Raw genomic sequence first — 18,161 nt, forward strand, 5'->3', positions numbered from 1 at the left:
GAGCGCGGACGGGGCCGGGGGGGGGGGGGGGGGGGCGCACACACAGGCAGCAGGAAAAAGAGGACAAGCAGTTAATTTCCTCCAAAAACACTACTGATTAGCGAAATGGTTTCTACCCAACTTGTGCATTTCATAGTAACGGCGCTTAGATGGAAAGTTTTTTTTTTCGATGGACAGGAAAAAAAAAAAGAGTATGAATGATTTAACAGAAATAAAGCTGCCAAATCAATAAGATTATATTCAAAAGATCTGGCTAAACAGTGAAAATACATATACACACACACACTATGTTTGCGTACAGTTTGTACTGTTGGCATATAAAATAGACAAAGGCACAGCAGCTCCTCAGACTGTGCAAGACTTACAGTACTTACATTCCAGTAGAATGAAGCAGAATAAGAAAATGGAAGCCATCTGGCATGCACTAGGCCAATGTCAGGTTGGGTAATAAGAATCTGAAGGCCTAGCCATAGTCCAGTACAGTGAAGAAACATTACACAGTGACAAGATGTCGCAGATAACAGAATTATATAGATCGTCAAAAATTAAAAATAAAATATAAAAACAGTTTAAACATAAGCTGTCCATATACAGATCAACTACTGTGCTACTTGGGGTGCCTTAAATAAATTCATTTTTCTCGACATCATAGAGTTAAGGAGTGCAGGTGACTTGAGGGAACCACAGAGAGGCATACTGTATATCTGCCTAAGAAGAAATGGCAGGCAGAGGTCTGCTTGTCCTACATTACCTTTCTGGATGCAAAGCCAACATTTGACTGCATCAATTGCACAATAACATGCCACGTTGTAAAAACTCAATGTGTGATTAAGTTCATTTTAATGGCCAATGGATGCTGCCTTGAATTGGAAAAACGGTTTGCAAATGGTAGATTATATATGGCCATACATAACCAAAAGGCCCTTGCTAGAATATGAAAAATTGGAAATCTGGTGAGTACGTGTCAGTGTGTGTGTGTGGATACTATGCACTTCTTTGTATTGTGCAATAAAACCTGGAAAGTTTTTCTTTCTTAGGCCCTGTTCATCTGTTTTCTGTGCTCCTGCACTAAAAATGCATCCCAATGTATCCCTATGTGTTTTATGGGCTACAGTTCTCACGTGCGCAGTCCGTTCAGGTTACGACAGAAAAGATACTGCATGTCACATTTTGTAAGGTCAGGAAACGGACCGGAAACGCAAAACGCACTGCACTGCAGCTAACATACTGACAGCCCCACTCCAGCAAAAAAAAAAAGTTTTTATTTTTTTTAACTGGAACGCATCAAAAACGGGGCCAAAACACTGCAAAAACGCACTGCATCAGCAGCACCGCGTCTGCAGATCCACACCTGATATCGTGTGAACAGGCCCAAAATCATTATGAGCCACATCCAGTTACCAGAGTTATGCAAGTCAGAAGCACCGAAACATATAACAATACTCAACTTAGGAGACAAAGCAGTGGTGCAGAAACTGGGGTAGAAGAGGCAGTTAGAGGCCAAGTTCTGACCCTAATTAAAGATAGCTCTCAGTAATAGAAGCACCATCACGGCATGTTTTTTTTAGCTAGAAGATTTCTATTCCCAGGGATTTGTCATACTCCATACCATTTGTTTTAGTAGTAGTCTTCCCTAATAATGAAATGTTATGGGGCCAGATTTCAGATTTTTAATAATGTACTATATAATATAGTTGTCCTCTGAAACAAAGTAAGAAGCCAAAAACACAATCAAAAATGGCTTTCATGATCACACCACTATGCAACTTAAAGCTTCCCTTCTCTTCACCATGAACTTTCATCAACAATAAAATTAATTTGAAAACAGCTACATGGGTTACAGGGACACCAATACCTGACAACTAATTTTCTCACAACACCCACAATATGTCTAAGGACATTACATCTACAAACATAATATAAATAATAAACTATATTTGTGTATTTGTGTATCAGTTAATTTAAACTTGCCTCACAATCCTGTACCTACAGATTACATCAAGCCCATGAACTACATAGTATTTTTTTTTTTTTTTTTTAAATGTCAGACCCTTTAAATTTACTACAAACTAAAGAAGCCACCTGGTGTGCTGTAGGGATTTCAAATGTAATTATACTGCCTAACCAGAAACCTTTCTCAAGGCACACTAGTGTATTAAATTGCACAATACAGAATGATTTTCACCATCATTAATTATATCAAAAATCAGAGTGTGCTCTTTCCCTCTATATAGTATGCAGGAAAATACTTACTGCTTGTTTGGTCAGATGCCCCAGAACCTTGATCTCCCCAGCTCTGAACTTCTGCTTGCTGCAAGAAAGACAAAAAAAAGTCATCTCAAACTATATAAATATTGAGGAACCCTAATATCAAAACACAACCAATAAAAAGGTACAACTTCGAAAGATAAGTTACAATATATACAGAAAGTAAATGATCTGATAACTAACCCTTGCCCTATGGGTTGCTGGTTTTTGCCCACCTACTAAAAATGCCATCTGGTTAAATAGCTCCCGAGTTGCCGGCTCAGAACACACAGATCAGGTTAAATGCTGCTTTATTCCTAGGGTAGCCAAAAAAAGAACTTTTACCTTATCCCTCACTCCCCTGGAAGTGAGGCACTCTCCTCCCCAATGCTCCGGCTATTGGGCCTGCATTGTACTTGATAACCTGCAACCACGAAACTGCCTTAGAGAGGAGGCTGCGGGGAGGGAACCTTTGCAGTGCAAGGTTCCATCTGAGCTTGGTTAAAGATAACTGACCCTTGATAAAGGGAGCATGATGTGGGCCACAAAAACGCATTGGCTTTTTTTATGTGATGGTGCTTAAGAGACTATTAAAGTTTTTGGGATTCTTGACCCTGTTGCATTTCTTTGTATTGAGTGACTTTCCTGACAACTACTGAAGGGGATCCTTCTTTGATGTGAGCAGCCTATTTGGAGCCAGTGAGCTAACTGAATGACTGTATTTTTAAGTTCATAACAAGTGTTTGAAATCCCAGCACCCTTGGATATTCTTTTTCTGCAGTTTATATACATCAGTAAAAGAAGGCAGGACATACTCATTTTTCCTGCTGTTAAGCTCCTATCACGCAGAGGAATCTTCAGGTGAACTATGCACTTTCAGTTGGGCCATTGTCCACTGTGACCACAGCTCCTTTTGGTTCTCTCTCTGAACTCCACCCATTACAGGGTACAGTAATGACATGGGGGTCGGCAGGAAGAACCAGTGACAGCTGCTGAGGACCATGGAGATTGATATGCCTGGAAGAGTTGGATCTGGTGTGCAGCTCAGCAGAAGATTCCTTGGCATAGGAGAGAAATTTGGCAGTGGGAGAAGCATGAAATGAGAGTATAGCCAGTCTTCTTTTACAGATATGGGTTGGTAAAACCATCAAATTGACAAGGTCATTTTAATGTATTGATGTATAGTTGTATTTGTGGGGGAGGGTAGGGGAATGGAATACTCATGAACTACAATAAGTATTGGCGAATGTCTATTATTGCCCTCCTCTATGGCTGCTTTGATATTGTATATTACCTTTGCACTGCTCTCTGCAACGGGTGTTGAAGCTTTATAGCCAAGCTGCAACAGCATGGCTTCTGCAGCATTTCGCTTTGCTGTCTTCTTATTGGGCCCAGCTCCAGTGGCAGTTTGTTCTCCAACTTTGACCTATTAGGAAAAATATATAAGATAAAAGCATAATGCAAGAAACATTAACATTATCCCGGCAGTCTTAGAATCCTCTACATACTGAGTGACACCAATATTAAAAGCGACACTAAACTCAGGAGTTAAATCTTAAAAATGCATTAGGCACTATTAACAAAACTGGACCTTATATGTGTATCTTGGTCCCTGCGTGTGTTATAAAGTAGTCACCGCTCCAAGTTCACTCCCGTGATGGACTACAATCTCAGTACAAATTAGCAAATTAAACGTGACCTTGTAGTCCATCACAGGAGCGAGCTTAGAGGAGTGGCTACTTTACAACACACAGCGACCATGGGAAACAAGTAGCCACCCTCTAGAAGGAAGGACAGTGTCAGCACCAATTCAGAGATGATTTGAGGACCGACAGCCGAGTGATGCACAAATAAGATACATTTAACTCCTGAGTTTAGAGTCACTTTACCGTGTACACGGTCATCAAAAATAACATAGAAGTCAAAGTGACACTAAACCCTCACATATTTTGAAATAAATCAATGCTACAATATGGTTCTTACTGTTATCCATGCTTGTTTCAGACCTCTTGGCTGCTGTTATTTTAAAATCGTCAGAGTTCAGAATGCTGAGGGAAACTTTTGTTCTGCAAGTGCCTCCATCCTCCTCCTGTGTTCCATGGAGTCGCTCCCTGTGCATGCTCCTGTGGTAGGACTACAGAATCACACAGTCTGCCCGACGTGTACAGGACCGCCTACTTTGATTGGCAGTGGCTCTTGTGTGCTGTTGCGGTCATCGGCTGAGATCTCTCATTCACATCGAGGTTTTGTTTTTTCTCTCTCAACAAGCTTTATGACCAGGGCTCGAAAAATCCACTCGTCCACGACGAGCAGACAGTGAAGCCCGACGAGCTGCTTCCCGGCCGGCCGTTGTAATTACACGGCCGGCCGAGAGCTTAACACAGTCAAGCGATCGAGCGTCTCTATAGACGCTCGATCACTTGTATCAGCATCTGTCACTGCCGTGTTCGGTCCCGAGATCCGCTGTGCCCGATGCGGCCGGGACCGACACGGCTCTGTGACAGGAGATCAAGACTGATGAATACGTAATAGCCTATGAAGCAATGTAAGGTGTATGATGGCTCTGGCTTTTTTTTTTAAACAAGCATTATGTTTAATGTGTATAGGTTGTAGAGCAATGTAATGTTTACATTGCATCAGTCTTTTTCTTTTAACAAGATTTAAGTATGCTTTTTTATTAAGCATACATAAAACTTGTTAAAAGGAAAAAAAAAAAGACTGCAATAATGTAAACATTACACTGCTCCACAATCCATACACATACAACATAAAGCTTGTTTTAAAAAAAAAAAAAGGCTGGAGCCATCATACACATTACATTGCTTCATGGACATATACACAAGACAAAAATATAACCTTGATTTGAATGAGAGATCTCATCCGATCACAGCAACAGCACACGTGAGCCGCTGCCAATCAAGAGTAGGCGGTCCTGTACACCTCATGCAGGGTGCGTTGTTACGTAATTCTGTAGTCCTAGCACAGGCGCGCAAGTACATGGGGAGGATGGAGGCAGAGCGGACGTTCCCCCCCTTCAGCATTCTGAACTTTGAAGATTTTAAAGAAACAGCAGCCAAGAGGTATGAAGCAAGCATGGATAACAGTAAGAATCATCATGTAGCATTGATTTAAAAATATGTAAGGGTTTAATGTCACTTTAAACAAAAACCCGAAAGCAGGTAGGCCGATTTTAAGCCAGTCTCACAGATAACAACGAACAAGCATGATGCACTTCGGCAGATTCAAAGTAGTAACTATTGCTTTAGAATGTCTGGCTACACAGGGATTTATGAAGGTAGCAAAAGCATAGGGCAAATACATTTGGAAAAATCATGTATTTATAACTTGAGAACCTAAATATGATTGCTATAAAAGCAGTTAATATCCTGCATTACTAAAAGAAATTAGAAGAGAGGAGACTCTTAATGGTTTGCTATGGGGCCCCATCATACATAGTTATGGCCCTGTGCACAATCACACAATACGGCCTTGCATTAAAATGTATGGTCCTAAGGTTTATTAATCACTGCAGGTCAAATAGCTAGTCCAGTGCTCCGCAAACTACCTACAATGGTGAAACTGCTAAAGCCTGAACCATTAGAACCCTCTGTGTATTGCTAGATTACATATCTACTTTCAAAGTGTATGCGTGTTTTAAACAAAACGCAATGCTAGTATATTCCCTGCAAGATGAACCAATAACTGCAGCACTGGATACATGGCTTCCACATATGAAGAAGTTTGAAGGCTCTTTCATTTGACTATACTTCAGGTTTTCTGGTTTGAACTTGTGCTTTCAGTGAAGGGAACTCTTAAGGGATCAGCATACCAGGACATTTTGGACAATTTCATGCTCCCAACTTTGTGGGAACAATTTGGAGATGGCCCCTTGCTGTTTCAACATGACTGCACAACAGTGCACAAAGCAAGGTCCATAAAGACATGGATGAGCGAGTTTGGGTTAGAGGAACTTGACTGGCCTGCACGGAGTCCTGACCTCAACCCGATAGAACACCTTTGGGATGAATTAGAGTGGAGACTGCGAGCCAGGCCTTCTCGTCCAACATCAGTACCTGACCTCACAAATGCGCATCTGGAGGAATGGTCAAACATTCCCATAGACACTTCTAAACCTCGTGGACAGCCTTCCCAGAAGAGTGGAAGCTGTTATAGCTGCAAAGGGTGGGCCAATTCAATATTGAACCCTACAGACCAAGACTGGAATGCCATTAAAGATCATGTGCGTGTAAAGGCAGGTGTACCAATACTTTTGGCAATATAATGTATGTCATAAATGTATAAAAACTGAGAAAGATACCGTAAAGATCTTCCATTTGTGAAACATTAGTTAAATAGGATTGGAGATTTCTGCCAGAAATGTGCGCAGATACAGCAAGATTGACCAATAACGTCACACCATTTGTATTCAAGTGTATTTGTGATCCTGTAGCTAAACTGTCCTTTACACTTCATCCAAAATGGAAAAAAAAATTGTCTGAGTAGCGAATGGTTAAAACCCATCATGTTACTTGTCATTTGTGTCCCAGTGGGGAGGTTTACCTCCACTTTTTAATTTTGTACACAAGGAGTACTGAGCAAAGTGAAGGGAATAATCTCTTAGACATTTGTCACCAAAACATTTATGTTTTGGCAACTCAACATATGGGGTTCTCTCTTACTTTCTTTCCTTGGGGCCAGTGGTCACTGGAACCGGGATAATAGGAGTAATCACCATTCGTCCCATGTAACATGTTCGGAGTCTTTCACAATATTTCGCAGCATGTCTACGGTCTCCGTTTATCATCCCCTCTAGTATGGCTGCAGTACCTGACAGCCCTCTCAACCACTACATGTAGTGAATATCCTGTGCAGCCCCTTGGTGATGTCAGGGGCCCCAGTTGAGGCTCACTGTTTCTCATAAGTTGGCAACCACTACTCTCCATAAGATTGATGCCAGTAACAAAGCAGTTCAGCTCAGGTTCTCCACAGATCACAGCTGTATTGGCATGGGAAAAAAAAAAATCTCCCATGTAGACTCCTAGACAAAAGAAAAGACATTGTGGAGGATGCTGTTCCACTCTATAAAAAATAGAACATTCATTTTGGAGTGGGCTAGCCATTTAAAATTAGCTATGAAAAAGTCCAAACTAATTTTTTGGATTATACAATGTATTGTGCGTTAACCGATACATGTACGTTTACCGTTGTGGGTTTGCATCATTCCATACTAGAAAAAGTGTATAATTTTTTCCCTATGGAACAAATGTCCTAGTAATATGATTACACGCAAACGTTTTAATAAGAAAATTTGTTTAATATAAACAGGAAATGGTCATATAAAATGAGCAACGAATGGCTTAGAGGTAAAAGCGGCATGTGTGCTTTTCATGTGGAGATAATTGTGTGGCGAGTGTAACACAGTACATACAGAAAAGTGCCAGGCGCTGTGCTCTGTGCTTGTTTGCGGATTTTGCTGAGCCACAGGCAAAACACCTGCCGCTTCTGGAGCCCATGAACTACCCCCTTGCATGTATAAATCAGATTAATCTACATTTATGGCACTCTAATCCTCCACAGAAGTTACAGGGCAGCATAGTCTTCTTGTTACCATTTTACTAACTTTCCTGGCCATTCGTTGAAAGTCTATTTCCAGGGATGCACAATTTGCACATAAAAATCCCACTCATCAGGCTGTGGGTGTGAGTCTACCAGAAGACAGCAGGTTGCTCCAGGCAGCTCCAGCAGTGACAGTGCATGTGGTCTGATGAAACCACAAACACAGCTTTTACTCAGCCTTGGGTGAGACCCAGAAACTTTCCACAGACAGCTGTATCAACCATCCCGGCCATCAGCATTATAATGTTAAACGTTAGCAAGCACACTATGAGACTCAGGTGCCTGTGTACAAAATATGAAGACATATTCTCAAACAATTTTATTCATTGTGTGAATTAGATTATATTAAAAGAGCAACAACACAGCTTATTCAGTAAAATAGTACAATTAGCAGTGATGATGTGCAAAGTACACCTATCTGATCCAGCTATTAAAGTAACTGAAAATAGTGCTGACATCTGTGACAAAAGCAGCTTAGCAATAATACACCAAGACTCCTTCAAACACAGGTACCGGTACTCCTGAAAAATAAATGCGAATTGATGTCTGCACAGTTTCAGAGTAGTTCTATATAGACACTGACACCTTACGGAGATCAGCAGTTACAAGGCATTTATGAAGTGAATGAAGCCACATGAATAAAACCAAATGAGTTGCAGCACAAATAAACAGGGATTCAATACCTGTAGATAAATACTTAAATGGTAAAAGTGGCTGTTCAAGTATTAACCCCTTCGTGACTGACGACGTACAGTGTACGTCGCCAGCATCGGGGCTGTTTAAACAGACTCCCGGTGACTTTTGCCGCCGGGACTCTGTTTAAACTTGTAGAGCCGACTGTCGGCTTTACAACAGAAGTGATCCTGGCGACTTACCTGTCGCCAGATCGCTTCTGCGTCCCGTTGGCGTCCGCGGGGAGTTAGGGAGGAGGTCGACGAACTTCCGTTCATCGATCCCCTCCCCGTTCTATGGGACCGGGAGCGATGTAGATTGCATCACTTACATTTTTTTTTAAAGTCCCCCGCCCCGCGTCACCAAATAAAAACGCGTCGGGTGCGCCTACGTATGAAAACGACGAACGCGCTACACATGTTGGGTATCGCCGCGCACGCCGGAGTGAGAGCAATAATTCTAGGGCCAGTATTTTGGGGTATCTCTAAATTGATGACCTGTGGGGGCTTTTAAAGCGGCGTCTATGGACTTTTTGGGGTACTGGGGTTTTTCGCCGTTTTACAGATGCACGCAATTTGTAACCTGGGCATGTTGGGTATCGTTTTACTCGTTGTAACCTCATCTTTTATATTTCATTAAAAAAATTGGTATTTTGTTGTGTTTTGGGGCATTTAATTAAATTTTTCACTAAATATTGGGGGTTAATAAGGAGTTGTGCTAATATTGCGCAACATAAAAATTTGCAACTACCACCATTTTATTCTATAGGGTCTTTGCATTCAGAAAATATATAATGTTTGGGGGTTTTAAGTAATTTTCAGGCCTAAAATGTGGAATATAACATGGGTACAAAAAATTAAAAAAAGGCCTCAGTCATGAAGGGGTTAAAAATTGCCTCAATATACTTTATTTGAACTTTATCAATGTAAAAAATTCACAGCGTCTTAAATATTTAGGACATGACGTCCAGATAGGTGCATCTCCTGCCCAACCTTGTGTCGTTATAGATGGCATGTACTTTGGTGTGCCATGATACCTAAACCTTTGAAAGGGTAAGTTCTTTATCATCCTCCTAAGGGTTTATGATATTTAAAATTCTATACATGCAGTACATGGAGGACTAGGGCAAGGATAAGATGTAATGTCAACTCCCTATTTATGTTTTTGACTGAACTGCAACAATGCATACTCTGAAAATTACAGATCACCTGCCATCTAATATACAAGGTCCAATCACTGCAATGTATGTGGGTGGCATCATGAAATTTAGGAGGCGCACAATATTCGACACAGGGCTCTAGTACATGCAGTTGAACATTCTTCCTTTCAGAAGCTTGGACTGACAGCAAGGTGTTGCTAAGAAGTGAGCTATGACTCACCACAAGTTCAGTTTCAAATACAAATAACTTAGCTGCAAACACAGTCCAGTAAGGAAGACTTACAATGACTTACAATGAGAGACAATTAGGAGGATTAGATTTACAGTTGCTGTTGTAAGTTGGTTTACATGGGTACCATGGGAGCCAAATTCTACTCTTAATGATTTTCAAGAACAAAAGGACACTTGAGAACATGCAACCTGCATCCAGGAGAAAATAACCATTAGTCATTAAAACCAAATATGTGACTACCACTTGGACCTGCAAGGCCTTCAAATTTTTTTAAAACACTGTCAGTGAACTTACAATAAGGGAATATTACAACCCTAATTCCAAAAAAGTTGGGACACTGTGTGAAATCAACATACAAAAACAGACTGCAATGACTTGCAAATCTCAAACCCATTTTTATTCACAGTAGAAAACACATCAAATGTTTAAGGTGAGAAAGCGTACCATTTTAAAGAAAAAAATAAGCTAATTTTGAAATTGATGGCAGCAACACGTCTCAAAAAAGTTGGGACAGGGCCATGTTTTGCAAGGTGTAGCATCCCCTCTTCTTTTAACACTCTAAACAACTAGGAACTGAGGAGGCCAGTTTCTGGAGTTTTGGGAGAGGAATGTTGTCCCATTCTTGCCTGATATAGGATTCTAACTGCTCAACAGTCCTAGGTCTTCTTTGTGATATTTTTCACTTCAATATGTGCCAAATATTTTTAATTGGTGAAAGGTCTGGATTGCAGGCAGGCCAGTTAAGCACCCGGACTGTTCTTTGAAGCCATGCTGTTGTCATAGATGCAGTATGCAAGGCCTTCCCTGAAAAAGACATCCTCTGGAGGGGAGCATATGCTTCTCTAATACCTGGATATATCTTTCAGCATTGATGGTGCCTTTCCATATGTGCAAGCTGCCCATTCAATACGCATTAATGCACCCCCATACCATCAGAGATGCAGGCTTTTCAACTGAGTGCTAATAAGCTGGAAGGTGCTTCTCCTTCCAGAGAGGGGTTTGGCACCCATCGTTGCCAAAAAGATCAATTTAGTTGACCACACAATAGCTTTCCTCTTTTCGAAAGACCATTCTAAATGAGCTTTGGCTTGGAGAAGCCGGACGCATTTCTGGATCACGCTCAGACATGGCTTCTTCTTTGTATGATAGAACTTAAATTTTTGTATGGATGGCGAACTGTGTTCATATAGTGATTTTTTTTTTAAGTATTCCTGAGCCCATGCAGTGATGTCCATCAAAGAATTATGCCTGTTTCTAATGCAGTGCTGTCTGAGTGCCGTAAGATCACGGGCATCCGGTATTGAATTTTGGCCAGAATCTTGGAATCTTTTGATATTATGTACTGTGGATGATATATTTTGTCTTTTTTTTACATTAACGATTATTCTGAAATTGTTTGACAATTTTTAGACGCAGGTTTTCACAGATAGGGGAACCTCTGCCCATCTTTACTTCTGAGACACTGACTCTCTAAAATGCTCTTTTTATTCCCAATCATGTTACTGACCTGTTGCCAATTAACAATTAGTTGCAAAATGTTGTTCCAGCTCTTCCTTGTTAGTACTATTTACTATGCCAGCTTTTTGCCGCCCTGTCCCAACTTTTTTTCGAGACTTGTTTCTGCCATCAATTTCAATTTTATTCTTAAAATAATACATTTTCTCAGTTAATTTTTTTTTTAAATCAGATCGTTTTTATTGAAAATTTTGCAAAGAGCAAAAAAAAATACACGATAACGTACATAGACAAACAATAAAACAACCAAGTGTTTTTCAAGCATGATACAACATGAAAACCATGTGCAATTACAGTTGCACAGCTGTTGAACCGCTTTAGCAAGTACATAGGTATACAAGACACACGTAGCGGCAGAGGCTCCTTTAGCAATAATTAAAACTGTACAAACACAATGTTATTGATAAAGAGATAAGAACAGAAGATTTTAATTATATGGTTCTAAAATTTAGAAATTGGGATCATATCAAGGAAAATTGCGATCAAGCCCTCTCCTCCGATAGGATCATTGCCTTTGTGCGTATAACTTATCTAATTCCGTCATCCACTCCGAGACAGAAGGCGGGGAGTTTGATATCCATGTACGTGCAATAAGTCTCCTGGCAGTAAATAGGGCTCTGTGAATGGCCATCTTTAAATGAGTAGACATTATGGAGGGATCCAATCCTCCTAGGAGGCAGGTGAGCAGTGAAAAATCAATTGAGCAGTAAAAAATCAATTGAGACATTCAAAACAGAGTTAAGCACAGTAATTATCTGGCTCCAATAACTGACCAGTTTGGGGCATCTCCATAGGAGATGCAGCAGAGCACCTTGGTGGAAGCCACACTTTGGTCAAGATGAATCATGCCAAACACCTATTTTAACCAGAAATTCAGGTGTGCGGTACGATCTATGTAGAATTAAGAGTTGGATACGTCTGTGGGTTGCAGAAAGTGAGGCTAAGGGGTCATTATGGAGCTCGTCTGTGATGGGTCCGACATCCTGAAACCATCTATCTTTGGCTTTAGTCAAGAAAAGTGAGGTGGAATTGTTCATCAAGTTAGAGTATAAAAAAGGAGAAAGCCCTTTGTGCGTACCGAACAAACCAGTGCATCCAAGACAGGAGTGGGGCATAAGGGCAGCGGAGCCATCCCAAACTGAGATCAGAGAGCATGTCTAACCTGAAGGTAACTGAAAAGGTGTTTATCGGTTAAGTGATATTGTGACGTCAACTGCATGAAGGAGCACAAGGAGCCACCGACATACAGCTGATCAACAGTACATATCCCTGCCCATCTCCAAACAGGAGAGTTGTGCAGAAAGTACAGAAGTTGAGGCATTCATAGCATTTTAAGGAGATTGATTCTATGACAGAGAGGGAGTTTAAGCCATGCTGTCCGTTGAATTTTGAATTTACCTAGTAAGGGCAATAAATTAGTATCAATGTAGGCATCCAGACAGGGGAAAGTTGGATCCCCAAATAAGTAAGACAAGAGCAGATCTTCATATGTGTCACCTCACCTGAGAGGGACACCGGTAAAGTGTCAAGAAGCAGGAGGTTAGATTTGTCCCAGTTAACAGCTAGTCCTGAAAAATAGGCAAATTTAGATAGATGAGACATAGTTGCGCTTAGCGAGGCTTGCGTTTCAGCCAAAAAGAGAAGAAGAGTGTTGTCTCCATATAGAGCAATCTTCTCCTCTATTCCACCTCGTCTGAAACCTACAATGTCCAGGGAGGACCTAATCAAAGCGGCCAATGGCTCAATAGCCATGGCAAAGAGGAGAGGGTAGAGAGGACAGCCCTGTCTGGTGCCTCTATGAAGTAAAACATTTTCGGAGAGGGAGCCGTTGACCTTCACATATGCCGAAGGAGAAAAACATAGAAGACAAATCCAATTACAAAATTGGGGTCCAAAACCCAAAAGAGGAAAGTACCACCCATAAATAACGTAATTCGACACTGTCGAAGGCCTTCGCAATGTCCAAGGCCAACAAAGCCCTATTATCTAGGTTATCAATGGGAATTTGCATAGTCATGTACAGGTGAAACTCGAATAATTAGAATATCGTGCAAAGTTCATTTATTTCACTAATGCAACTTAAAAGGTGAAACTAATATACGAGATAGACTCATTACATGCAAAGCAAGATAATTCAAGCCGTGATTTGTCATCATTGTGATGATTATGGCTTACAGCTCATGAAAACCCCAAGAACCCCAAATCCACAACCTCAAAAAAGTAGATTATTACATGCAATTAATAAAACAAGGATTGTACATAGAACAATATCGGACCTCTGAAAAGTACAAGCATGCATATGTACTCAGTACTTGGTTTGGGCCCCTTTTGCAGCACTTACTGCCATTACTTTTGCACGATATTCTAATTATTCGAGTTTCACCTGTATAACCTGCGAATATTGACCGCAGTCGATTTATTTGGTGAGAAATCCAGATTGATCTGGGTGAATAAGGGATGCGATTTTAGAGAAGTCTGTTAGCCAAAACCTTAGCGTCATTGTTAAGGAGAGAGATAGGCCGATAGGAGTCGGGAAGCAGAAGATCCTTACTTTTTCTGGGAAGAACAGTGGCATCGTACATGGAAAGCGGCAGATGACCTAATTTTAAAGCCTCATTTAATGTCTGGTGGAGAGTAGGAAGTATAGAACCTCCATATTTTGTATACACTTCCATGGGGAAGCCATCAGGGCCAGAAGCCTTACAATTAGGAAAGCTATTAAATCGCCTTCTCTATCTCCACGTGAGTGATCGTGGCCTCCAGATCAGAGGACACATTTTCTCAGTTTAACTACCTCCCGGCCGGCCCTTGTAAGGAAATGGGGGTCCTAGGTGACATTAGGGGTCTTGGAGACCCCTGATGTCTCCATAAAGAGGACCTGTCACATATTTTGCTATCACATAGCGGGGTTTCTTAGCCCCCTATGTGATAGCAATAAAGTTAAGTGAAAAAAAAAAAAAAAGGAAAAAACAAAATGTAAGTTTCCCAAAAAAAGTTACACATGAAAAAGAATAAAAAAAAACAAAATGTTTTTTTAAAGCCCCCACCCATACATGCACGCTGCAAACATGCGTCGGGTGCGCATATCTGCGAAAACAAGGATTGCGCCCATTACGCCGCATGTTACATATCGCCGCGAACGTCACAGTGAGAGCAATAATTCTAGGGCCATTAATTACTGATAACACTAAACTGATGAGCGGTAAAAGCTTTTAAAGCATCGCCTATGGTCAATTTTGTGCATGGTAGTTTTTTGCGATTTTGCGTGTTGCACGCAATTTTTAAGCTTGACATGTTTGGTGTCTATTTACCCGATGTGACCCTGACTTTTATATTGTACAAAAAAATTGGGTAATAATAATTGTTTCCTAACAATATAAAAAAAAAAATTAATTTCAGTACAGCGGTGCATGACGGAATAAATGTCAAAGTACTACAGCGCCAAGTACTGAAAAATGGCCTGGCCAGGAAGGGGGTCTAAACACCTGGTCTTCAAGTGGTTAAACATTTGATAAGTTTTCTATTTTTTATTGTGAATAAAATATGGGTTTATGTAGATTTTACACAGCGTCCAAATTTGTTAAAAATTGGGGTTGTATAAAGATTCCTTGCAGTGATAAGGTCTCTGCAATACTAGGACTGCATGGTTTGTATATTGTACGAGTTTCTAGTTCATGCTCCAACCAGAGTATGTATAGTGTGTTGACAACTGCAATAGCAACAGTAGATTTAGTCTCCTTTGGGTGCAGGAACTACATTAAATGGTTCAACGTCCGCTTTAAATAAACCTGTCACAATCCCAGGTAATTCAAACACAGCATACAATAACAAAAGAAAATCAGCAGATCTAAAACAACTGAAACCTTCCTTTTCTGAGGCTTTGCTATTGGTCTTTATATGTGATAGTTGGCAACTAACCAAAAGGGAGACTCCAAGTAGGAAGCAGTAGATCTAGGATTTATGTTTTCAGAAACAAAGGAGATCTGCATATAACTTCAGCTACTTATATCTCTAGATCTACTGATCTATTCAACATTTTGTCAATTTGAATATGCATTTTTCATGGTGTTCAGTTATATACACACACATCACTGGAGTTTAAATTGCCTGCATTTGTGACAGCTTCACATTAAAGTTGGGCAGAGAACCTGACTAACTAAAACAAATTTAGCCCCTTACAAATTGGTATCCTGTCTAGAACATGTAAGGTAATCATAAACCTTTAAATTTCGCCAATTTGAACTGGCATTTAAAGGCAGAGATTTGAATATTAACCTTCAAATCTCAGTAACATTATACATCTAAATTCTATAAGACAGCAACATGTTTCACGAGAGAAACGACAGAAAAAAGCTGTACATCTGATACACTACCTGCATAATGAATTCTCTTCTGCGCTGAATTCCTCTCTCTGACAGCAAGACATACTCAGGTTCCTTCTCTTTCTTAGCCTGTTGAATCTGAGCCAAGCGACTGATTGGATTCATTCCCTGGCCATATTCTGGGGAAGCCTAGGGAAAAATAGCCAAATAATTATACACTGGACAAATGAAGTACTGCGGATGCAACAATCAACAACACAAAATGAATATAATAGGTTCCTGTGACTTTAATGAAAATATCTAGTACTAGGATAAAATAAATGAACCTGTTTTTTCACCATTTTAGATCTAGACTTGGGTCTGTGCCATCATTGGACTAGAGATGGAAAGAGAATGTATTGTATTTTTGTATAATTATTAGGTCGTATGGTTACGGTCTAGTAAATACAATGTTCATTTAGTTTTAGTTACATGTTATATCATTTTTTACATTTTGGTTTACTATGTTCAGTTAGTTTTAATTACTTGAATATGGATTTTTTTTTATACTTGGCAGTCAGCCAGGTGATGGAGAACATGAGCCAAAGGCACCCCCCAAGTGCCAGGCTGTTTTATGCGTAAATAGCCTGTCCCACAACCCCTACCTTTCTACTACTTCTAGTACTATTTCTAATGGGCTTTCTTATTATAAGACCCGCATTCGCTGATGTGTCATGGGTGGACACTGTACCGAATGTTTGTGTGCCAGATGGAGATGCATAGCAATGTTTTCCTGTCATTTTGTGCACACACATTTTATTGAAAAAATTCTGTATGACCGTGGAACTGTGGAAAAAAAGGAAACACGCTTTTACCAAGCATGAAATACACTTATTTGAGCCACAGACCAGATCTGCAAGATTTGTGCTTACACTATACAATCAATACCATTAAGACCAATCTGGTAGATCCTCATACTACATAAGCAGTATATACCTATGTAACTATGGACTATTTAACAGATCAGATCAGCAAAATCCTGTGTGGCTTATGAAATCCAAAAATAAGGCAGGTCCTGGCGGTGCTGCAATCTGAACCAGAATGGTGGGGGGATCTTTGAGTGATAGATCTACCAGCCCATGGTCAACACTTTGGAATAACAAAGATAGTAGACTGTGCACCATAAGCAAATGGAAAGCTCTATTTAACAGCTCTTGAAAAAGTTCTGCAGATCATTTTGTGGACATTACAATAGAAAGAGCTTGTGTTCTTGGTGGAAGGAGACATTTTAAAGAGGTGACAGAAAAGCAGAGAATGTGACCATGGGCTGTAAAGAGTCACACAGGAAGACACAGACAGCTGAGCTGCATTAGTGGTCATGGGAAAAGTAAATGGTTTGTGCTGCTTAACAAAAGCAAAGTTTTAAAGAGAAAACAATGAATTTATATCAAATTAAGTCGCCTTGCATCACAGCAGATTTGAGGTTTTCTTTCCTTGGCCGCTTTCCAAGATTCTGGCAAAGTGCTATACAGAGAAGAGATCATTGACTTTTAAATGGCATTGTAAATTCTTTATTTTTCGAATGACGGGCTCTTATAACAGCTTCAATGCAGCAGTCTGTAAGCCCTGCTTGTATTTCAGCATAACTGACCAGGAAGACGTCGGTAAATGTGCTAATGTCCGTTTTATGGACTTTTTTATGGGTTTGTTAGTGGGCTGTATATCTCATCTTGACACGCCATTACCAGCGAACATTGGCAACATGTTTCGCTGGCCATTACAAAATTATTCCTTTAGGGGCAGGTTGCAGCAGAAGACGCACTGCAATAAATATGCAACATTAAGGAGGCAGTCTCATTAAAATGAAAAACTGCAGACTGCTTGAGCCGAAGCACTGACCCAACCTGATGGCATCTTCTTGTTAAATCATGTCTAGCTTGGCTTTAATGGAAGAAAATTAGCTAGCACACGTGGGCTAGCATCTTGTGCTTGGAGTCTGGCACACTAACAGGGACGCTAACACTGCATAATTGCATGACATAGGAAGAGACACAAAACTTAGAGCTGCCAATTCATTAAGTGGAAATTCATCTTGTATATTTAGTGCATTTGTATTCATTTGTATTGTACAAAATTGCACACTGCACCTAATATTCTCAACCTAAGATTGCTGAAAGATGACCTTAGATTCCATCAGGATATTAAAGACGATCAGCCTAAATGGATGACCGTTAGCTAAAGCATTGTGCATCATACTGCCATTTGTTTCAATAAATCACTGTTTTTTTCATCATTTGTTTTGCAACTCAGTGCTACTAATCTACTACAGCCTCCTTTGACCACTTCCTGTCTACACATGCATGTGCTCCAGTATCGGCTCAATACTTGGACTGGCTTTCTGATAATGATAGCAGTGGAC

The 18,161-nt window shown here is 40.3% G+C and overlaps 1 protein-coding gene across 4 annotated transcripts in view; it reads right to left on the minus strand.

Annotated features, from left to right (window-relative positions):
• Positions 1-18,161, minus strand: part of STAU2 (staufen double-stranded RNA binding protein 2) — a 219,266-nt gene that overhangs the window by 97,480 nt on the left and 103,625 nt on the right. For all 4 annotated transcript variants that reach the window (XM_018569180.1, XM_018569179.1, XM_018569178.1 and 1 more), the window contains 3 exons: positions 15,815-15,952; positions 3,542-3,673; positions 2,254-2,311 (listed from right to left, as the gene is read on the minus strand). In XM_018569180.1, coding sequence (XP_018424682.1) covers positions 2,254-2,311; positions 3,542-3,673; positions 15,815-15,952 — 328 coding nt within the window. The remainder of the gene's footprint in view (positions 1-2,253; positions 2,312-3,541; positions 3,674-15,814; positions 15,953-18,161) is intronic.

The sequence above is a fragment of the Nanorana parkeri genome, unplaced genomic scaffold (genome assembly GCF_000935625.1).
Source record: "Nanorana parkeri isolate BGI_ZX_2015 unplaced genomic scaffold, ASM93562v1 scaffold1296, whole genome shotgun sequence".
Classification (NCBI taxonomy): Eukaryota; Metazoa; Chordata; class Amphibia; order Anura; family Dicroglossidae; genus Nanorana; species Nanorana parkeri.